The sequence below is a fragment of the Colletotrichum godetiae genome, assembly GCF_030913485.1.
Source record: "Colletotrichum godetiae strain CBS 193.32 chromosome Unknown BDP55scaffold_3, whole genome shotgun sequence".
Classification (NCBI taxonomy): Eukaryota; Fungi; Ascomycota; class Sordariomycetes; order Glomerellales; family Glomerellaceae; genus Colletotrichum; species Colletotrichum godetiae.
The window spans coordinates 747,062-767,512 of NW_026851251.1; the positions used below are offsets into that span (position 1 = coordinate 747,062).

The 20,451-nt window shown below is 51.7% G+C and overlaps 9 protein-coding genes across 9 annotated transcripts; 3 read left to right on the forward strand and 6 right to left on the reverse strand.

Moving 5' to 3' along the window:
* Positions 1-264: 264 nt before the first annotated feature.
* BDP55DRAFT_723481 (adaptor protein complex AP-2 small subunit) lies at positions 265-849 on the forward strand (the record flags this gene model as incomplete). Its single annotated transcript, XM_060578752.1, has 3 exons — positions 265-296; positions 372-441; positions 520-849. The coding sequence occupies 3 exons, from the start codon at positions 265-267 to the stop codon at positions 847-849; spliced, it is 432 nt and encodes a 143-aa protein (XP_060435600.1).
* Positions 850-1,707: 858 nt separating this feature from the next.
* On the reverse strand, positions 1,708-3,954 carry BDP55DRAFT_723482 (uncharacterized protein; the record flags this gene model as incomplete). The annotated part of the gene is made up of 3 exons (XM_060578753.1): positions 1,708-2,929; positions 2,997-3,085; positions 3,322-3,954. The coding sequence occupies 3 exons, from the start codon at positions 3,952-3,954 to the stop codon at positions 1,708-1,710; spliced, it is 1,944 nt and encodes a 647-aa protein (XP_060435601.1).
* A 520-nt stretch (positions 3,955-4,474) lies between these two features.
* BDP55DRAFT_645057 (regulator of Vps4 activity in the MVB pathway-domain-containing protein) lies at positions 4,475-6,055 on the reverse strand. The gene is made up of 2 exons (XM_060573618.1): positions 5,862-6,055; positions 4,475-5,780 (listed from the first exon to the last, which is right to left on the reverse strand). The coding sequence occupies exons 1-2, from the start codon at positions 5,883-5,885 to the stop codon at positions 4,908-4,910; spliced, it is 897 nt and encodes a 298-aa protein (XP_060435602.1). The 5' UTR covers positions 5,886-6,055; the 3' UTR covers positions 4,475-4,907.
* Positions 6,056-6,183: 128 nt separating this feature from the next.
* Positions 6,184-7,771, reverse strand: BDP55DRAFT_209206 (SPT3-like protein). The gene is made up of 2 exons (XM_060565983.1): positions 7,483-7,771; positions 6,184-7,433 (listed from the first exon to the last, which is right to left on the reverse strand). The coding sequence occupies exons 1-2, from the start codon at positions 7,570-7,572 to the stop codon at positions 6,483-6,485; spliced, it is 1,041 nt and encodes a 346-aa protein (XP_060435603.1). The 5' UTR covers positions 7,573-7,771; the 3' UTR covers positions 6,184-6,482.
* Positions 7,772-8,854: 1,083 nt separating this feature from the next.
* Positions 8,855-10,741, reverse strand: BDP55DRAFT_645062 (uncharacterized protein). Its single transcript, XM_060573619.1, has 3 exons — positions 10,261-10,741; positions 9,780-10,203; positions 8,855-9,723 (listed from the first exon to the last, which is right to left on the reverse strand). The coding sequence occupies exons 1-3, from the start codon at positions 10,670-10,672 to the stop codon at positions 9,066-9,068; spliced, it is 1,494 nt and encodes a 497-aa protein (XP_060435604.1). The 5' UTR covers positions 10,673-10,741; the 3' UTR covers positions 8,855-9,065.
* A 334-nt stretch (positions 10,742-11,075) lies between these two features.
* Positions 11,076-12,458, reverse strand: BDP55DRAFT_541091 (citrate synthase; the record flags this gene model as incomplete). Its single annotated transcript, XM_060568181.1, has 1 exon — positions 11,076-12,458. One exon carries the CDS (start codon positions 12,456-12,458, stop codon positions 11,076-11,078), a length of 1,383 nt encoding a protein of 460 aa, XP_060435605.1.
* Positions 12,459-14,208: 1,750 nt separating this feature from the next.
* Positions 14,209-16,161, forward strand: BDP55DRAFT_689879 (uncharacterized protein; the record flags this gene model as incomplete). Its single annotated transcript, XM_060576789.1, has 6 exons — positions 14,209-14,261; positions 14,746-14,838; positions 15,092-15,301; positions 15,360-15,495; positions 15,553-15,720; positions 15,772-16,161. The coding sequence occupies 6 exons, from the start codon at positions 14,209-14,211 to the stop codon at positions 16,159-16,161; spliced, it is 1,050 nt and encodes a 349-aa protein (XP_060435606.1).
* A 710-nt stretch (positions 16,162-16,871) lies between these two features.
* BDP55DRAFT_541234 (cytochrome P450) lies at positions 16,872-18,713 on the forward strand (the record flags this gene model as incomplete). The annotated part of the gene is made up of 2 exons (XM_060568198.1): positions 16,872-17,960; positions 18,021-18,713. 2 exons carry the CDS (start codon positions 16,872-16,874, stop codon positions 18,711-18,713), a joined length of 1,782 nt encoding a protein of 593 aa, XP_060435607.1.
* Positions 18,714-19,422: 709 nt separating this feature from the next.
* Positions 19,423-20,340, reverse strand: BDP55DRAFT_209305 (uncharacterized protein). Its single transcript, XM_060565984.1, has one exon. The coding sequence runs from the start codon at positions 19,936-19,938 to the stop codon at positions 19,531-19,533; it is 408 nt and encodes a 135-aa protein (XP_060435608.1). The 5' UTR covers positions 19,939-20,340; the 3' UTR covers positions 19,423-19,530.
* Between the last annotated feature and the right edge of the window lie 111 nt (positions 20,341-20,451).

The following is a 20,451-nucleotide window of genomic DNA, read 5'->3' on the forward strand; positions in this document are numbered from 1 at the left end:
AGTCTCCAGATGAACCACCCTTTCGTGCCTGTGCCACACCTTTCCATTTTTGACGCCTCAGTCCCCACTCGGGGCCGTTCAGGGGAAGAGGAACACTGCAGGAATGGAATGCGAAGCTGTCAGCACCCGTCCCCCGGTACGTACCAGCACCGAAGCTCCGTGGCCGCCGACTTCACATCTCGAAACCTGAAGCACACATGCGTGCGCGGGGACCTGGAGTCATTGACAAGAGTCCGACATGCGAATATCGCCGACGCTGCCAAAATGCTCTCATTTATCCTGATTCAGAATCGCCAGTATGTCCAGTCGCCTCCGATGCAGAACGTGTAGAGAAAAGAGCTCCCGCTGACATATACCCCGGCGCCATCCAGGGGCAAGACCCGTCTCGCGAAGTGGTATGCACCCTACAGCGACGATGAGAAGATCAAGATGAAGGGCGAGGTACGAACGCTCCCATCCCAATAACACGTCGCATCCTCAAAATGGACATACTCTAACAACATCACTCCCCGTAAACAGGTCCACCGCCTCGTCGCGCCCCGAGACCAGAAATACCAATCCAACTTCGTCGAGTTCCGCAACAACAAGATCGTCTACCGCCGCTACGCAGGCCTCTTCTTCTGCGCCTGCGTCGACACAAACGACAACGAGCTCGCCTTCCTCGAGGCCATTCACTTCTTCGTCGAGGTCCTCGACGCCTTCTTCGGCAACGTCTGCGAGCTCGACCTCGTCTTCAACTTTTACAAGGTCTACGCCATCCTCGACGAGGTCTTCTTGGCCGGCGAGATCGAGGAGACGAGCAAGCAGGTTGTCTTGACGAGGTTAGAACACTTGGATAAATTGGAATGAGTAAACTGTCTTCCCGGCATGGTCCGGTGTTGTAGAAGACTGGAGGGGTCGCGCTTCTTCGACCTGAGGGTTGATCACGTTTGGAGACTGGCAGACTTCTGCACTGTCATACACGGGCGTATGGGTGGGCTGGAGTCTGGAGTTTTGCCAAGAGCAATACGCACGCGACTGGCTGCAACGTCATTTGACAAACTTTTGATTTCGTGGGAACTAATGCTATGTAAAGCAATTTCAGGGATAACCTCCCCTACTGGAATTAAGAAAACGGTGCATCATCTTCTCCCTGTAATCTCAACCCAGCCGTCCTTGAAGAAACTTGCTGGGCAAAAATCCGAGGAGATGATGCGGCTAGATGCTCAGAAGCATCCTTGATACATCTTCGGGACGTGAGAAAGACGTCCCCATCGGCAAATGCAGCCAGGCTACACACCCATCCGACTGCCCAATGCAAAATACCACGGAACCACCCAAAAGGCCAAAGATAAGTCCTCCGATTCCCAGTCCCAAGCAAGTGTTACTCGGGCGAGGCTTGAGAGGCAAATTCACGCCCGAGCTACCTACGAAACGCAATCCAGACGCGTATGAAAGAAGAGAAGAAGCAAATGCCGACAGCCGAGCTCGGAGAAAATGAGCTAATCTCCTGAATAATGAAGAGGTGTAAGAGCCGGCAGCCAATCGTGGGCCAATGTCTCTTGGTCAACGACAGATCCGCAGCTCCAAAGTCGACGGGAAATGTGTAAGAATATTGTAGGCAGGCCATTCAGTGCCGGGGTTCAAGTTTGAAGTATCTGGCCGGTGATTGCCAGATCGGACCGAGTTGAAAGCAGCTGGATAACCTTCGAATGTAAGGCTACTCGCTCATCTTCGGAGTGGTAGGGGCTCCTCCCCCTCCTTCTCCTCAGCCTCATACATCTCAACAGCGGTGCGTCGGCGAGCAATGTTGAGGTGAACGTTCTCGTGCTCTCTGCCTCGGAACAGAGCCAAGACGGCAGGATCGTATAGAGGGACTCTCTGAAGAGGCTTCGGGGTTTTCAAGGGGACAATTGCCTCCTTCGTGTGGAATGAGCCATGGTCCACCTCAATGGGGCTGCTTGGAGCTTGGTCCATTCCCTCAGGGGCATCCTCCATGTAAACATCGTCGTTACCCTCGTTGCCATTGTCGTAATCATCCCAACCGAAACTGTCGGGTATGATGCTCCGGTAGGAAGTCACAGGCGACGGGGAAGAAGACGTCACGATCATACTTCCCCCGTTCGGCTGAGTGCCGCCCATGGCCTCAACAACATCTGGCTTCGCTTGGAAGAAGAGATCTCTTTCCAACACCGCAAGGAGGTCCTCCGCCTCAATGCCAGCTTGCTTCCACTGTGAATCGGTCACTTTCTTGCGCTCCATAGCCTCGGCCGAGTCCACAGCTCCGCCTGTCTCCATGGGAATATCCTCGGATGCGCCAGCTTGCTTCGCCCTAATGTTGACGCCCGAGTCTTTCTTTTCGGGTTCAAGGTCTTGCGTAATTTGATCCACGGGAGCAACTTGCTGATTCTCTTTGGGAGACATCTCGACGTCGTCCCAGGGCAGGCCGCCAGCAAAAGAGTCTTCGTGCTGCTGTCTCTGCGCCGGTCGCTGTCTCTTCGCCGGTCTTTCAATATCGTCCCAGGGAGAGAGTCTACCGTCGTCAGTGCGCCGTTTTTTCAGGCGGGATGACAGCTTCGCCTCTTTTTCGCCCACGTTCCTAGCTGGAGTCGGCTCTACGGATTTCTTGAGATCCGAACGACCGATCCTCTCCGATTCCTTAGGGCGATAGGCAAAATGGAGATGACGGTTCTCACTAGGGCGGCATCTATCGTCAAGGCGGCGGGAGGTATCAGGACGGTACGTGTCGATAGATTGGCGAGGGTCGTTGGGGCGGTATGTGTCGACGCGTTGGCTGAGTCTTTCTGGACGGTAACTATCATCCTCAAGGTGCGAGTCGATAGGGCGACTAGATCCGGAACGAGAGCGATGTCCGACTGGTTTAGAGTTGCTTCCAGACCGGGAAGGGCCTACAGCAGACTCTTGAAAGTCGGGTGATTCGTCTTGGTCTCTGCTAGGCCTGGTTTGCAAAAGTCGGGCTCGCTCCTCATTCATGTAGGGGCCATTGACACTCGAACTTTTGCTGGTAGATCTGGAGTGACTGTGTTGTCTCGATGAGATCTGTCTTGAGTCTTCGCTCGATATCGGCGGGTTTTGAGGCCGTTGTCTGAGTGAATCAGTGGAAGTGGTAGTTTGCGTCCAAGGACAATCCTGGACAAGGTGATCTCTATGCTCTCCACAGGTGCGGCAGACGTAGTTCTTTGGGACGAAAGGTTTATTTGAGGAGTTCGAGGTACAGTGATGAATGAAGTGACCTGTGTTGGCAAGGTTCTCGTTAGTTTTCCGACGACTTTCCTCTCGACTTCGTTCTCAGGTACCTGGTATTCCGCAGAGTCTGCATACGTAGCCAGCACGAGGTTTCTGCTCGTTTGAAGACGAAGTCTCGGGAGGTGGTGTTCCGGACTTGAGCTTGTCCAATTTGGCAAGGAGCTTCTGTCGACGACTGAGATGGGAATCTTCAGGATCAGGGTGTACGTTTCCCGAATTCCGAGTCCCCGAGATCGGCTCGTTTGCTTGGTTGGAAAGCCTAGCAGGTTGGGACAAACCTGGTAAGCACGTTGCCGAGGCTGCCTCCTTTGGGGCGGATGAGTTCTTCACCTTGCGGTGGACACTGCGTAACTTGTAGTTAATCTCGATCTCTCGTCTGGCAAAGTTGAAGGTCCGGGTATCTTTAGGTCGGTCTCTGAGGTAGTCTTCCTTGTGCTGATTAAATACGTTGAGCACGAGATGCTTTTCGTACTTCCTAGTGCTTAGGTAGTCGCAAGCATCTCGAATGACCCTGGAAGAGGCTGTGTGACCCGTCAGACCCAGAAAAGGAATCTGCTTTGCAAGCCACTTGGTGTAAAGTTCAAGAGGCCTCTTGTCTTTAATATCCTTTGAGTATCGGTGAGTCAACTCCCACTCGATATCTCTTTGGTCCAGGCTGTAGAACTCTCGAGGGTGCATCTCAAGGATAAGGAGCTTCGAGTCCGTCATCTTTGTTCGCTGTGGAAGTGTCAGAGAGCAGGTGAGGTACTGGCCTTTCGGAGGTGAAACTGCCGTGAAATTTCTTGCTCGTACTTGGAACCCCCTCGCTCCTTCCGGGGCTATTAACTGGCTGGACGTGAGAAAGGCCAAGCCGGGGAGCAGCACACAGGAAGACCCGCCGTGAAAGGAGCGGAATTTGAACGGAATCTGAACGGAGAAGCAAAAAAACGTGACGAGAATAGGGGAAAGGTCTTCAGAATAGTTGGGGAAAAGAGCTCATCCGGTAGCCGCTTTGCTCTGAGATGCAACTATGTGATGCGTTGAGGATATTGTGAATTTAGTGGACCGCTTGGTGATCGATGACTGCAGCTAGTATTTGTTGTGAACGGAAAGCTCGTTCGGAGCAGGCCCCGGTACAACAGGGAAAAAGGATGGAGGCTACCTAGTACCTAGGCAAGGCACATATGCTTAATGAGGAAGGCCTTCAAAGACACCGATCGAGCCTTCTCCAATTTGATGGACTCATTAGGTACAGTTAAGACCTCCTTCCTTTGAATTTGTTTCTGGCCCGGCCAAGGTAGTGGCACGCTCCTACCCTTCCTACGTGAACCCCTCCAAGTAGATGGGATACTATAAGCTCTTCTTCGGGGCATAATCTCCAATCCTTGATTACCTACCTCATGTATCATCACAAGAAATCGGTAACGCAGACTCGCGTTACCCACTTATTGGATGTGCCTCAGGGACGGTGATGGCAGGACCTGCACTTAAACTAATTGAATGTCCCGGGGTAAATGTTGCAAACCCCATACTATTGAGAGAACGAGATCATGTCGATGCAGAACGCCTGCAATATGAATTCATTCCGCGCCATGCCTAGACCTTTAACAAAAGCACATAAGCCCTCAAATACCTTCCAGATATCCTCGTATCAAATTACCCCTTGCCTAGACACATCAGGCTCATCGCTTCAAAGCTTGAAATCTCCTCTCCAGCTCCGTAATGTCAGGTACGTTGCCTCCTGGACCCTTTCCGGCTGGTTTCTTCTGCGCCGCCGCGTCCATCTTCTTGTTAGGCTTCAGCTCCAGCGAGTTGAGCGTAACTTTCGGGTGGACGTTGTCTGTTGTCATCCTTGGCGGTGTGACAGTCAAAGGGCTGCTGGGACCTCCAATCGTCCTAGGCGGTGTCGCCTTGCTCAGCTCCTCCTGTTCCTTGGCCACTTTGGAGCTATTTCCCAACGGACCCTCTGGTATTCTCACTCCAATCCCTCCACTTGGGTTATCGTCGTCGTCATCGTCCAGCAGGTCCGGCGGCTCGTCAGCCAGAGGTCGCTTCGGCCAGTCCACGTTGTACGCCTTGGCAATTTCCTCCAAGTACCCTTGTACGAGTTCTTCCCGCGGCGGCGTGACGCTCAGCTTCTTGACAACCTTATCCGACACCTTGCCATCTGAGTTGTCCATCGCCGCAAGAACAAACTCCTTGCCGTACTTCTCCGCCAATAGCGTTCGCACTACCTGCAGCTCCTTGATCTCCGTCTTCGGCGCGGCGTAGATGATACTCTTCACCGCCTCCTCCAGCCCCGGATCACAGACTGACCCCTCGAGTAGCCCCGCGCGTGCGATTAGCAGTTCGCAGTACAGCTCTAGTATCTCGTGCAGCTCGGTCGTGATGTCGGATCGGATGATGTTCTCGACGCGGATGCGCGCAGAGTCGATTTTGCCCACCTCGAGGAGCTGCGCCATCGCGCGTCGTTGTGTCTTTCCCATGGAGTCATCGCGCTGTTGTACCATGCGCAGCCGTGCAATGGCCAGCTTGAGCTGGACCTTGAGCTTCGTCTATTGGAGCAAGAAGGCCACGGTTAGCAAAGCCATGTCGTCATAAGTGTCAGCGGGGCATGTCAAGGATGCGCGACTCACGACGACTGATGGTTGAGGAGGCATTTTGGTGGCTTTTCTGTTGCGATTTGAAAGAGGGAAATGCCACGAGGCCCGAGTCAAATGGGATAGATGCCACTTCAAATAAGGAATGTCAAGTGACGGGACACAAGGCAACAGAATTGAAGCAGCCCAGGCGAGTGGGCAAGTCCGGAAGGGGTCAGTCTGCCTTATCTAATCGCTACAGGTTGGTGGGATGGCTGGAGCTTCCGCTTCACTGCGGGGTACTTGTTCGTGCCCAAGTGGGAGATACCAGGGTGCGTAAGGTACATACCTACAGGCCCCAGAGTCACTGCATACCTAAGATATGTCACTTGCACCTGACGTACTACTCAGTCCTCGCTACTTGCCCATCTGCTTAAAGTAGATTCATTTGCTCGTCATGTATGCCTTACGAAAAGCGTGGGTACAGTTCCTTGTCAAGTCTACAGGTCACAGTCACCAGCAAGAGAAGTGTTGTACTCGTTAGCTGGGTCTCCTCGTCGAGCCCCTAAGGTGACTACCTTATCCATTTGATGTAAACCTTGCCTTGTAACGCCCATAAAAAAGAACAAAATTCACAAAACAAAAACGCCAAGTCCACCTGTCCATCCGTGGGTATCGTTACCTTGTTCCAAAGGTGAAGTTGTAGTTGGACTGAAACAGCCACAAAACCAGCAGCTCGTACGCTCGATGAATGGGGCTCAGAACTAGAATGAGATTAGCGTGTACCCTTTGCTTCTTGGGGAGGAAACTAACAATGTTGAGTGCGGTGTGCTGCGGAAGCCTCGTACCGTTGAGCATGGCTCGAGTCTTTTTGGGTCGCTGCTGAAGGCGTCTGAAGGCTTCTTGAACGTGACGAGGCTCGATGGGACTTCTCCCCTCGCTAGGCGGGTCGAAGAGACCAGTGGCCACCTTGCGCTTCTTTGATCCTGCGTTCTCACCGCCGCTCTGCGCCTTGAATAGATCCTCTTGCTCCTTGACCTTCAGCGCGTGCTCGGTAAGGGTCTGGACCATCTCGAAGGTCAAGAAACCCAAGATATCGACAATATCGTCGGAGGGTTTGCTGTCCGTGACAATACCAAACCCGGCCCATTCTCTGAATCTTTTGCCCTTGCGGTACGTGAACGAGGCTTGACGGTATTCGGACCATGTCACGTACTCCTCCTTCGTCATGGCCTTAGTGCGCTCGTCGGCCTTGCGGAGACGTTGAAGGGTGATGAAGTTCATCTCTTCCTCTTCTTCATCCTCCTCGTCATCACGTTCAGGGACTTCTTGACTGTAGAATGAGGAAGGTTCCCAGGGCAGGCCAACCTTGGCCTTTTTGTTCTTCTTGGTCGCATCGTCGACAGGGCCACCAGGGACCACTCCACCGCTGGGATCTTCGCCAGCACCTAGATCTGCTTCACCTCCCTTGTCGTCGGAGTCCTTCACGTTCTTTCTGACATCTTTCCATGACAAGAATGTGCGCAGACGAGAGACTTTGGCTTGATCATGGCGAATCTGGAAGATCAGGTCATTAATCGTGATGGCTCGCGCGCCGCGGCGAGCTGCGAGCTCAGTGCAGTTTCGAAGCTGGCGGAGTATTAGTAACAAAGAGACCAATGGTGCTTGCATAACTTACCAGCTCAATAACTTGCTGGCGCACAATGTCCTCAATCATGCTAGTAGTCTCAATCGACGGTTCGGCGGTCTCACCAGAGACATACATCATCTTGCGCGCAACGTCAGTAAAACGATCTGACTAGCCGTGCGGCCCCTCGTTATTCAAATGCTGAGGCAGAACGAAAGCAGGCTTGTTTGACGCTTGACGCGTGGCCCTTTGCTTCTGCACCTCTCCGTACGGGAGGTCAAGGATGGACTTGAAGCCGGAGTTGACCACGATGCCACGAACTTCGTCGGAGGCGGATTGAGATAGCTCCATGCTTTGGCGCTGAACACGCGCAACGACTTCCGCCTTTGCTCTGGAGTGCCTAAGGTATCTCGGTTTCTTCGTGAGAGCGTCAAACTCGGCGTCACTGTCGTTGGCGACCAACGGTTCGGTACACTGTTCAAATATGCCGAGAGTAATTCCGAGACATCCGACGAGGTGACTTATGAGGCAGCCGCCACTATGTCGGTCAAAGTGGGATCTCCATCTCACCAGCGATTGTTTCCTTCTGTTCTGCATGGGCGTGGACGTGTCTCACTTGGGACGAATATGGTGTTTTCGAAGCAGCTTCTGTCGATACCAGTGGCGGAAGTAATGATGATATCTAGCCTTGTGCTAGATACGGTGGATGGAAGGTACCGCTGTGGGCAGATTTCCAATGCTCATATTTGGAAAGAGCGGAGGCCATCGTGGAGGCCAGTCAAGCATTCAGGTGTGAGGGCATGCGTGTCGAGATGAGCCGTGGTCAACTCCGGGAGGCAAGTGTCAAGTCCTTCTTTTCCTCTACTGGGCTTCCAGTTTTGAGGTCGCTAGCTGCCATGTGCCAATAGATCTCAAAGAAGGGCAAAACAATACGAGATTGAAAGAAAGAAAATCGACAGCCTCTTCACTAACCTGGCTGATCTCCTGGCGATACTTGAACGCCTTATCATCCTTTGAAGCCATCTTGTCGGTGTTGCAAGGCAAGCCTCAGACTTGATGTGAGTAGCTTGAATGAATTCAATGTTCTGCGTTCTGCATAGAAACTGACGCGGGAGTAGGAGCAAGACTGAGCAAGACCAATAATCGCAATGCTGACGAGTAAGGCAGATGATAGACCAAGGCCCGAGAAAACTCCTATATGAAGGCTGTAGTTGCTGTTTTCAGTTGTAATCGGAGGAGCCACTAGGAAAACTTTCCCTACATAAATGAGGCCTGTGACTGTCGATGCAATACGGTGAGAGGGATAAGAGTCGGAAAGCGAAGGCTGGAGGTGTTTGGAGTCTGGATTGTGGTTCGGCTCAGCGACACCGACAATGACAGCAACACAAGCTGGGGTGCATTGACCAGATCCACTATTATCTAAGGCAGGGGCCAGACGGGGGAGGCACCTACTTTCCAGGTTCCTTCCACTGAAATCGGAAAAGATAACTTCCGAACAGCGAGTTGCCTTCCAGGTATGTCTTACGTAAGGCATCGTTAACAAACACTCCATCGTCCGGAGGTCATCAGCATGATGGTGCTGCTCGACTCAACCTGTGCATTAACAGACCAATAAGGAGAACTGGTTGACGAGTTTACACCACGTCTACCAAAGCGAGCTTCGCCCAAGCCGTCTGACCGAGTGCTCCCTGTAGTTTATCTATCCACATGACGGTTTGCAACCGAGATCGCGCTCTGTCCCACGACAAATGCTCTACCCTGAATTTCAACCACAGAGGCCGCAGCCAGGCCTCCTCAGCCTCAAAGACGGAGATCGCGCACATCATCAGGAGCCAGAACAACATGTCCTCGTTTTCGAACGTGCCACCGGCGGTAGTCTGGCATATGTTCCTGAGACTCTCAGCGAGATACTTATAAGGAAACCTGCCGCCTGGGATCTGTAATGTGGTCGACAGAAAAGCCAACATTCCGAGTCGGAGGCATTCGTCAGATTGGTTGTCGATTCTGTCCTGCAGATTTACGAGTCGTGTTTGAATCGATCCCAAGGAGTCTTGGAAAAGCGAGCCATCAAGCAACGAATTGCAGGCGAGGTGATGGTTGATCAAGTTCACTAAATGCTTGAGGTCTTGCCAAACAGCTGCCAGCCTCCAGTCACGCACAACATTGCAGGAGAGGATCTCAGTCCCGGAAGTTGGATCTCTTGACTGCGCGTTGAAGCATGACTCCCAGCTGACAGGGCCGTTGAAGAAACAAGGTATACCTCCCGTGCCAAGAGACCACGAGAGAGCCAGGCTGTACTATTAGAGTTGGCCTACTCATAGCAGATGGCAGATGGCAGATGCACTCACCGATCGAGCTTGAAATGAAGCTTTGGATGACGTTGAAGATAGCTGAGCCCTCCGCGAAGGCGTACAAGCTGCCGCAAGCCTGACAAGTGTACGGCCGTGGTGCTGAAGTCACCCCAAAGACCTGCCATCAAGGCCAGAGTGAGTATGACGTGGAAGATTGCCTCGTTTCGATGCGAGTCTGGTTGAGAAAGCGCCTCGTTGAGGAGTTTGATCGTGCGTCGAAGATGAAACTGTGTCATTTTTCCTGGCTGACAACGCTGGACATGTTCATGTACAGCGGATGAGTAGAACAAGGCGCTATGCAGGAAGATTTTGTCCTGGAGAATCCATGAAAATGAGAGTGCCTCGGAATTCGCGCTGCGAGGGAGGTCGACGCAGTGCTCGATGGGATAGAAGGTGCCCTTGAGAGCATTGAAGTTGACCACTGGTCTCAGTCAGACAGATGAAGTGAGCTTTGCGACACGGAAAGGGACTGTCTTACGTCTGAAGAGTAGTTCCTGAGAGGGCCTCTCCAACTCCTCTGCAAATTGAATGAGAGACATGTCGCTGGGTGGCGGACGAGGAACCGGAGGCATGAGCGCCGAGCTATCATCCTGAGCTGTCTCTTCTGTTCTCTGGGCCTGAGATTCTTTTTCAGCTCCCTGGTTCTCATTATTCGACCTCGAGAGCCATAGTTTGAAGGGGGGAAGCAAAGGGTTGAGCGTCTGTAATTCCGGATTCTCCCTCGCAGTTTGAGCAGCTTCCCTTTGCGCTTTGCGAGCGGCTTGTTTAGATCGCCTTGAGCCTTCTTGTCGATTCGTACCGAGCATACATCGGCTACGAATGACTGATCGATCTGTGGACTGTGTCCGTCCCGAATCGTTGACATTCACGAACACGAAGTCAGGTGGCATGGTGGCAGTGAAATTAAATGGAAATGCAAGTATTGTAACGCAATGACAGCAATGATGATCTAATCTACTAAGTGAGACGATGTAAGCTATGTTGAACGAGAAACACTCAATAAAGAAACACTCAATACAGAAACACGAATGAAGGAAAATCTCTAGAAGTAGAATGGCGTAGCCACACAAGCCGTATCGTCAACGTCGCACGGAGGAGCTCCGGATTTAAGACCCCACTCCATCTGACCACATTGTTTTCCGGTTCGGGCAAGCGTCTTACTCTCGCTAGGATCCTCTCCCACGTCTACTGCAGCCCTAGGCTTTCGGCATCCTTCCCATTCGTTGTCGCCTCGAAGATGGCTGCGTCAGACTAAAAGAAGATGACCCGGCCAACCTTCCATCTTCCCTGACATTAGAGAGAACTCGAGTTGCCCTCTCTCGGCGGCGGACCAGTAAAGACCTGCTGCGGCCTCCATAGCATGGGACCCTTTTCGAGCATCGCCTCCCGCCAGTGCGCCAACACACCAGGAATGCGCGACAAGCACGCCATGGCTACGATGATGTCGGTTTCGAAGCCAAAAGCAGTATATAGGAAGCACCCGTAAAGGTCCGCGTTAGCTTTCAAGTTACGGCTGGTAAAGTACTTTTCAGTATTGGCAACGCGGTCAACCTCCATTGCGATGGAAAGCAGAGGATTCGACTCCACTCTGTCCTTGTACTGGTCAATCATGGCGCGGATGAATTTGGCTCGGGGGTCTACGGCCTTGTAGATGCGGTGGCCGTACCCGAAGAGACGCTGCTTCTTGGCCTTGACGTCTGCTATCAGCATCGGCACGTTTTCAGGAGTTCCGAGATCCTCAAAGGCCTTATAGGCTAGTTCGATGGCGCCTCCATGGAGCGGGCCGTACCCAGAGACAAGACCAGAGATGCAGCATGCCAGAGGGTCTGTCAGGGTCGAGGCAGCGTGCAAGAAGGCGGCGGTCGAGTTGGTCATCTCATGGTCGGCGTAGAGGATCCAGAGTTTCTCGAAGCACTTGACAATCTCCTGATCGGGCTTGCCACTTTGGCTGTCTTCATGAAATCCCATCATGCGCAACATGTTGGCGATGAAGGAGTCTTCGGGATCGGCAGGAGTGAAAGTCTTGTTGCGCTTGCGGCAGTATGCAAGTGCAACAACAGTGGCGAGGGCAGAGATGCAGCCGATGAGCGCCTCATCGACCTTGTCAGCTTGGCCCATGAAGGCTGGCCGTCCGGACTGGAGTGTGGTGATGGCGCCTTCGTCATGGCTAGCATAGGCGGCCATGCCAGCAAAGACCATTGTGCTTGTCAACGAATCTCGAGGGAAAGACTCAATGACTTGGACAACGTGCGGAGGGGGAATGCAGCCGGCAGCAATCTTGCGCTGGAAGGTCTTCTTCTCCACCGCGTCGGGGAGATGACCCCAGATCAAGAGGAAGACTACCTCTTCGTAGTCGTGATTCTCGAAGAGGTATTCAATCGAGTAGCCTCGGTAATGGATAGATCCATGGCCGCCGTCGATGAAGGTAATGTTCGACTCAACGCAGGCGGTATTCAGGTATCCAGGATCGAGAATTTTCAAACCAGAGTAACTGACAGAGTTGGCACCAGCCTGAACAGAAATGATCTTTTGAAGCTCGAGGGCTTTGATTGAGTTTCGGTCGATTGGAATCTCGTACCGCCGCTGGGTACGGTTGTCGCAGATTGTCAAAGTCCCGCTAGAAGGATCAGCCTTGGTCCGGAAGAGTAGACTCCGCGCGAGCTGTGTAGGCAGCATCAACTTTTGGACAACCCGGGGAATGCCCATTTTCAGCATAGTGAATGTACGGCTTAGTTTACTGAAAGGTTCAGAAGCATAGGAAGCGGTAGCGGCGCCGACGTTATAAGCCTTGGTCCAGAATGAGTTTCTCAATCGCAAGTATTCAGGATGAAGCTTCTGAGCCTCATCGCTCTTGAGGATTTTCTTCATAGTATGGCTTTTTTGAGTAGAAGGTTGTTTGCTCAAATTCTGTAAATCTTTGACGGTACTCATTGAGTTGTCCTGAGATTGGATGGCTGCTTGAATAGTGTACTCGCTATTCATGGTGTCAAAGGCTGTTGTAATCTGGTTGATGATGATGCTGCTTCCCTCTCTCTCTTCCAGCTTGAGAAGAGCATCTACATCAGATATAAATATTCAGGATTCTTGTACCGTGTATCACTTCACAGCACACCAGTTTTTGCCTGGGTCACGAGGGATACAGCTAACAGTGAATAACATCCAAGGGTCACAGACAATATGTCAAAGCAAGTGAATCATTCTTCGCCCTGGGCCACTAGAAATGAAGCCGCATTAGGAAACATCTTGAGTTTGCAGTATTAACGAAGGCAGTAACAGACCCCAATGGGGGCTACATCTCGCCCGGTCATCGAGGTCTTGACGCCGAAGCTCTCAGCGTAATTGCGGAAACGGCTGTTATCGTCTTCGCATGATGCCGGAATGCTGACTCTCTGGGCTGAGCGTATGTCAGAAAGTGGAACAACATGGGGGCTATGGAATCCGTCGACCCCAGTGAGTTATCGTGAACATGTCACCCGAGCCCAAAACTGCGCTGGTGCCAATGTAAGGTTGACCTTCCACCTTAGCACTCTCCGTCTGGGCACTGTCGTCAGCTCCGAGTCATCGCAGAAGAGCCTCGTAAAAGATCCAGGACTCTTTTCTTCGGTGATGCATACACCGAAAAGATCCATATATTGACTCTGAGTCCCCATAAATGTTGCCTAGTTCCGATCACGCTGGCTTATCAGGCTACGATTTGTCTACGCCGTTCTTGTACATCAAGGCTTAGTACGGCGTAGAGCCTTGGCCCGGTCCGGATTTAAATCCTTGAGTCTCGGAAATATCGCTGCCTGTAATCAGTATCAGTACCTTCGACTTCTCTTCACATTTGGCTTTTACTCACATGATGAGAGATTGGAGGTGTAGTTCGGTGAAGACAAAACTGCGGCTGAAATCGCCCAATCGGGACACCTTCTCCACTGGAATCACATCCTAGACTGAATTGAGTCGAAAAAACCAGTAGATTGAGCCAAACTTTGCATCTGATGTGTTCAAATAATTCAATGGGCAGAAGGTTTGTGGCCGAAACAATCAAAGCTCTCGTGCCGACGGGAGGTCTGGTCGGAGCTCAACGGTGGTCGGGCCCCACAAGAAGCCGATCGAGGCGGTGGTCGGACGTGAACAAATGCCGGAAAGTGGAATCCGACACGGTTCGGTGCCCCCTCTCGACGGGCCAAAAAACCGGGGCAGCTTCAAACATGTATCACATCCCGATACCGTCTTTCCCCAAGAAGGCCTTTCTAAGAAAGACTTTCCCGAGCACCAGATAATTGCCCCATTAGTGCTACTTAGTGGTTGATACCGCGGAGTCTGTGGAGGGCGACAACATCGTAGAGAGTCTGACCAAGCATGTGTCAAAAGTCTATTCCAGCAGTAATTCTGCTAGCCATGTGAGCTATTAGGCTAATATCAGCGCAAACTCTCCATCATGCCACATGGTCGCGCTTATGCAATGAATATGAGCCAAGCCGTTGAGTACAAGTACCCTTCTCTCCCAGAAGTTGGGTTGTCAAAGATGACACAAGGCTTGGCGAACTCTTCATCGTCGATCTCAAGGTCTGGTCCCGAGATTCCGACATCCACCATTCACTGAGAAAACCGAACCCACCGTCGTAGAAGCAGGGGCTCTAGGATCTACTGCGGGGAAACGTTTGTGGCGAAAATCAAGTATATGTTGGAAGCGGCCCCAGTAGAGTCATATTCGACTTCAGCCATCCTCTGAGACTATCCACCCCAGCAAATGCACCCTCAGGCGACCGACTCGTGAGATGGCGGACACAACAGAGACAACCACACATGACTATAGGCGTTACGTCCCACCAAAAGGGAAGTACTCATCGACTGAGACTTCATTGCATTGTTGTCAATACCTAGCAGCGAAAAGCTAACAACAATCAGACTGGTCGCGGTTTGAGGGGATAGACGTCACTGATCGTCATAAGTATTCGGAAACCATCCTAGAAAGCCCCCATCTCGAGACTGTTCGGGAAGCTTGGAAAAAGAACCTCGAGGTCCCATTCTACGGCATCACACACGATGGAGAAAGGAAAGAGGGCTTGTATCAAATTCGAGATGAGGGCGCACCAACGAAACTGATGGGAAATAACAACGCTCAACTCTAGACAAAACGTTACATTGCGCCGACTTATATGCTCACTGTAAGCAGGTCGAAGCGGCTCGCAGCGTGCTAGAGTCGCTCAGTCCGTCAGAAAAGGCAGACGCAGTTGACGACTTGGACTCGGAGACTTGGTCAGTCGCTCACCCCAGATGAGATGAACCAGAATGTTGATTGACGACCTTCGCCTGAGCAGGAGAAAGTGGAGTAATCCAGAGTTTGTGTTACATAAATGCGGCGTGCGCCTCGAAGACCTCGGAGAATCGAAAACCGAGGCCATCATAGGTCTTTTGAAGCAATCTCTGAGCCCAGGCGGCTTTGCCAAGGTTCGAGGGGCAATGAAAGTCAACAAGTTCTTGGGAGAAATTTGTGGCAAAGAAGTCATCTTGAACGAACACAGTTACTCGTAAGAGTCCCGCAGCCTCCTTCCTTTCCCATCTGACCGAGACATTGCGTGCGTTAAGGTTCACGTTGTTCGGCGTACCCTCAGAAACAGAGCCCTGGGGTTACATGCTGTTTGGTCATCATCTATGCTTGAACGTTTTCATCGCTCGTCAGCAAATGGTGATAGGACCAGTATTTATCGGGGCTGAGCCAAATGTAGGTTCTACTTCTTCAGTTTAACCTAGGTCATTGACATAGCTGACGGTGCGAAAGACCATTGACGAAGGCCCCGACAAGGGTCTCACGCTGTGTGCCAACGAGGGCCAGCTGGGCTTGCAGCTAATGCAGTCTCTACCTCCAAAGCTGCAACAGGCAGCTCAAATTTATCCTACAATGAAAGATCCCGCAATGCAAGAAGGTCGGTGGAACCGAGCCGATCAGGTAAGACGTCCCACTCCTGTCTGCAGACTCGTTGCCAACAGATATTTATAGAGACACATGGCTGGAGCTTTCCAAGACAACCGTGTGATTCCTTACGAAGGCGTCGTCGTCACGGACATGACCGAGGAGCAGCAGATACTTATCATGGCTATTGTGCATGAGTTCTTGGCTCTGTGGCCATATGAACCACTCCGCCACCGCCTGAAGCAGATACTCAAGCACCTCACCGAAACGCACTTTTGTTGGATCGGCGGGTTCGGACCAGATGACCCTTTCTACTACCGAATTCAGAGCCCGGTGGCGCTTTTTGAGTTTGATCACCACTCGGGGGTCTTCCTGACCAACGAAGAGCCCGCCAAGTATCACATCCACACGATACAGAGACTTCCGAATGGCAATGATTATGGGAGGCAACTGCGGGAATCGCTCCGACCTCGATAGGAAATGAACGATCAAGTCACATCGAAGCATTCATCTGAAACGTCTTCGCTGAAAGCAACATTCTGGATCTCCAACTTTGCGTTGAGTGAAGGCCGAGAGTAGGAATAACATCCTGACTTGGCGCGGATTTAGGTGCATGAGGATCGCCACGGCCCGCTCAAGGCAACCAAAGGCACTTTTTGATTGACTTATCCACCATTTGTACGTCATATGTCAGCCGCATAGCTGTGGATTCTCGTAGAGCGGTTTTTCGTAATATGCCAAGACGTGATGATGGCGAAGCACTTGGCCCAGCGACCGTTGGCGGAGATGATGCGCCGTGCCAAAGCCCGCCGTCTTGGCCCGCAGGGCTCCACGGCTCGGGATTTTGAGTCGGCGGCGATCGTCACGAGTGACATCAGCCTCCGGAACAGAACCAACAACAGCATCTTGGAGATCATGTCGATGGAAGGCCCTCATGAAACGATGATTTCTAGGGGGTTCTTGGGCTCCCGTTCAGTTGCATTTTATTGCCCGAATAGCAACGGAGAATTGAATCTCAATTCTTGCAGCTTTGTTTCTTGCGCTCCCGAATCGATGATATAAAAGACATGGTGCAACCAACGATCACAGGCAGTGGTAATCAGCCTAGTCCCAAACCTTAACAATATAGTCTCGGAGAATAATTATCTAGTCACAGCCATTAGACAACGTCAGCTCGTCTCACTAAGATGCTGGGTACTATACTACCGAACCGATCACTCGGTGAGCAGACACCGACTGAGTTTACCGTCTTTTTACCACCCCACGCCATTTTCTTCGTAGCAGCGGGGTTGCTACTCTACTTTCTCTACAGACAAGCTCTTCCCAAGCCAATCCCTGGCATTCCTTACAACGAGGCCGCAACAAAAAGCATACTTGGTGATGTCGCTTCACTGCAAGAGGGTATAGCCCGAACGGGCACTTTCCAGATATGGCTTCACGAACAAGCGGCTAAACACAACTCGCCCCTTTTCCAAATCTTCATCCGCCCTTTTGGGAACCCTATGCTCATCCTCTCAGATTTCAGAGAGGCTCAGGATGTGCTTTTGCGACGAAGCAAGGAGTTTGACAGAGCAAGTATCGTGGGCGACATGATCTCAGGAGTTGTGCCCAATCACCACATCATCATGAAGACGAATAGCGAGTGGAAACATCACCGCAGACTCCTGCAAGATCTCATGTCGCCTCAATTCCTGAACGAGAACGCCGCGCCCATCATCTACTCCGGCATTTTGCAGCTCATCCAACTCTGGAACGACAAGACTCGCATTGCAGAGGGTCGCCCCTTTTTGGCCGACTCGGACATCTACTACTCAGTTCTTGATGCAACCACGGCCTTCTCTTTTGGTGCGAATGCCAGAAGTGCGATCCGCCCTACTATGGAGCTTGTGAAAAGCTTGGGTGCTGATGACATTCGCCGACGCCGAGGACTAACGCCTGCTGGCGGTGAGCAGCCTATGAGCTTTCCCACTGCTGAAATCGACGAGAACCTCAAGGCATCGCTTGATGTGGCGGATGCGATCGAGCAGCTCCAAGGATCACCCGTTCCTAGAATTAAGTGGAAATTCGTTGAGAGGCAACCCGCTGTTCGCCGAGCCGTCGAAATCAAGAATACTTTCCTCCGCGAGGAGATTAGCAAGGCCCTTGACAGAACCCAGAAATCCACGGCTTCAAAGGGGCTCTCTTCTGCCGTTGAACTCATGGTCTTGAGGGAAAAGAAGCTCGCCGAAAATGATGGGAGGAAACCAGATTTCTTCTCCTCTACGATGATGGACGAGGTAAGTTACTGAAGTATCCGCCCTCATTCGTTGATCGTCCCACGTCTCACACGTTCTTAGATCTACGGACTCATAATCGCAGGACATGACACTACCAGCTCCACCTTAGGCTGGGGCGTCAAGCTCCTGGGAGATAACACAGACTCCCAGTCCAAGCTCCGCGAAGTCCTCAAATCCGCCTTTGCCGGCGCTGTTGCCGAGAATCGGAACCCGACAATCAAGGAGATCATCGGAACCAAGATCCCATATCTGGATGCAGTCGTAGAGGAGATCGTTCGACATGGAAGTGCCGCCGTTCTTCTTGATCGCGAGGCTGTCTGCGACACAGAGCTCTTCGGATACCGCATCCCAAAGGGCACCGTCATCCTCTCGCCCGCGCGCGGACAGAGCATCCTGAAGCCCTCCATCCCGGTCGACGAGTCGAGACGCAGCAAGAGCAGCCAGAATGCGAAAGCCAGAGCCTGGGACGATGCAGACATCACGCAGTTCAAACCGGAGCGCTGGCTGGTCGATCCCAACGATGCTTCGCCCGAATTTGACCAGCAGGCCGGACCACAGCTTGCGTTTGGCTTCGGCACCCGAGGCTGCTATGGACGACGTCTGGCATACCTAGAAATGCGCATCATTGTCACAATGATTGTATGGAACTTCCAGCTGCTGCCATGCCCTAAGGAGCTGTCTAGCTACGCTCCCAAAGAAGGCTTCACATATAAGCCAAAGGACTGCTATGTGCGCTTGCAGGCTCTTCATTGAGTCAAGGATGATGAACTTGTACTTGTGATGTATTCCCAAACATGTTACTTTGGTCTAGGCATGGTGTTTCCTTGCTTTTTAGAGCTATTGAACGTACAATTAGATTGAGCTCGGGCAGTAAGGATCAGGACAGAGGCGTGCAGGTTTTACCAAATAAAGTATTATTCGACATAGAATTTTCATAACTATTCAGGATGGAAGAAACTGCCTTGTAGAATATCCTGGTTCTAGTGCTAATATAATAGCATTGCGCCTCTTAAACACCAAGTCCCTCCTTAGTTGGAAGAAGAGTGAGGGTTCACTCTAGTCTTAAGCAGGTTACTAATCTTGCTAAGGTAACTACCCTATCCAACTCTGGTTTTCAGTATAACAGAAAATATTGAAAAGGGGCGAAAAGTAAAAGCTCGGGTGCTCAGTTCGTGATTCGAACTGGACCCCTACGAAATTCTCTATCCGTTGCCAAACTTCCCGCTGAAGTAGTAAAGCGCGTGTTGCTAGTATTCTCCGCGAGATCCACGAGTGACCCTTTGGTTGACTTTGCCTCAAAGGCATGCAGACTCTATCTTGCAGAAATGCGTAAGCCCAGTCAGATGCCGTGCTTGTCAGCAACTCCTTGCGGATAGAATAAATGCATAGCGCATTAATATGTTCTACTTTCTCTTTTCGTGTACAGTGTTCCATGTTTACAACGATAATAGGGAGCGAACAGCTCACTACTAGAGTGACGTAGATTTCTAGCGAACTGATTAAGGTAAAGTAGGCCACACCCTCTCACTCAGTGTCTTATTTCCTATGCCCAACTCTTTGCCCGCAACACCTAGGATGCTTGAGCCCCAGCCTCGAAAACGTTGATAACACCGTCGCCATTCAGATCGGCCGGGTCACCGGGCGCTGCGGGAGTTCCATTCGGGTTGTTGCGGTCAAAGGTGCTCTGGAGCTGCTCGATCAGACTTGAGCCACCCCCACCTCCGTTTCCACCTTGCTTTGGTTCTCTCGTGTCCAATGTGTTGATTTCCTGGCCCTCGTCGTCATCTTCTTCGAGGTCTCTGGCGACGAGATCGTCAAGGTCTCTGTCAACAAGGATAGCGCCGCCTACGTCGCCACTGGGGTTGTTCGAGGCGACTCGTGCCTGGAGGTCCGAGATGGCTTCCTTGCCGGCCAACGGCTGGGGAAGTGCAGTCACGACACTGCTCAAGAATAGGACTGCGACGGTGGAGAACTTCATGTTTGCTGATGATGGAAGGAATAAAGAAGATTGCTGATTCGAGGTATAGTAGTAAGATTACGAAAGTTGTAGGACGATAACTACTGCCTGAGTAGTGGGCGAAGAAAGCTGAAAGACTAAAGAAAATTTATTGAATGAGATGAGGTGCTTCCAGAATCCTCCATATCTGGAGTCCCCGATGGTACCTTTTATAGCAATCGCGATCAGGTGTGTCTGAGTTCGTTGAATCCTACCAGGCATTGAGAGTGAAAATCCATCATGTTGATACAAAACTGTTTGGGCCTTCCTAGCTTGGGCATGTCAAAGTTGTTTTGGTGGGAACATCCTAAAACATGAAATGGAATGCCTCTCCAGTTCCCATCGACGGAAAACGAGATGGGGTTTGCCACGGCGATGCGACTGCTGACTCAAGCCCATGTGTGCAGGGCAGAAAAGGCACCCATAGGCAACATGGAAGTTGCTAGGCGAACCTCTGACTTATAGGTTGTTGAAACTACTTATTGATTCCGTCTC

Excerpts from the sequence above, each read along its gene's own strand:
- BDP55DRAFT_645057 (XM_060573618.1), bottom strand. The coding sequence starts at position 5,885 with ATGCCTCCTCAACCATCAGTCGTC. Across the intron at positions 5,781-5,861 it reads CTCCTCAACCATCAGTCGTC|ACGAAGCTCAAGGTCCAGCT; the intron begins GTGAGTCGCGCA and ends TTGCTCCAATAG.
- BDP55DRAFT_209305 (XM_060565984.1), bottom strand. The coding sequence starts at position 19,938 with ATGAAGTTCTCCACCGTCGCAGTCCTATTCTTGAGCAGTGTCGTGACT.
- BDP55DRAFT_645062 (XM_060573619.1), bottom strand. The coding sequence starts at position 10,672 with ATGCCACCTGACTTCGTGTTCGTGAATGTCAACGATTCGGGACGGACA. Across the intron at positions 10,204-10,260 it reads TCAGGAACTACTCTTCAGAC|TGGTCAACTTCAATGCTCTC; the intron begins GTAAGACAGTCC and ends GACTGAGACCAG. Across the intron at positions 9,724-9,779 it reads CTTCATTTCAAGCTCGATCG|CCTGGCTCTCTCGTGGTCTC; the intron begins GTGAGTGCATCT and ends CTAATAGTACAG.
- BDP55DRAFT_209206 (XM_060565983.1), bottom strand. The coding sequence starts at position 7,572 with ATGATGTATGTCTCTGGTGAGACCGCCGAACCGTCGATTGAGACTACT. Across the intron at positions 7,434-7,482 it reads GCCAGCAAGTTATTGAGCTG|CTTCGAAACTGCACTGAGCT; the intron begins GTAAGTTATGCA and ends ATACTCCGCCAG.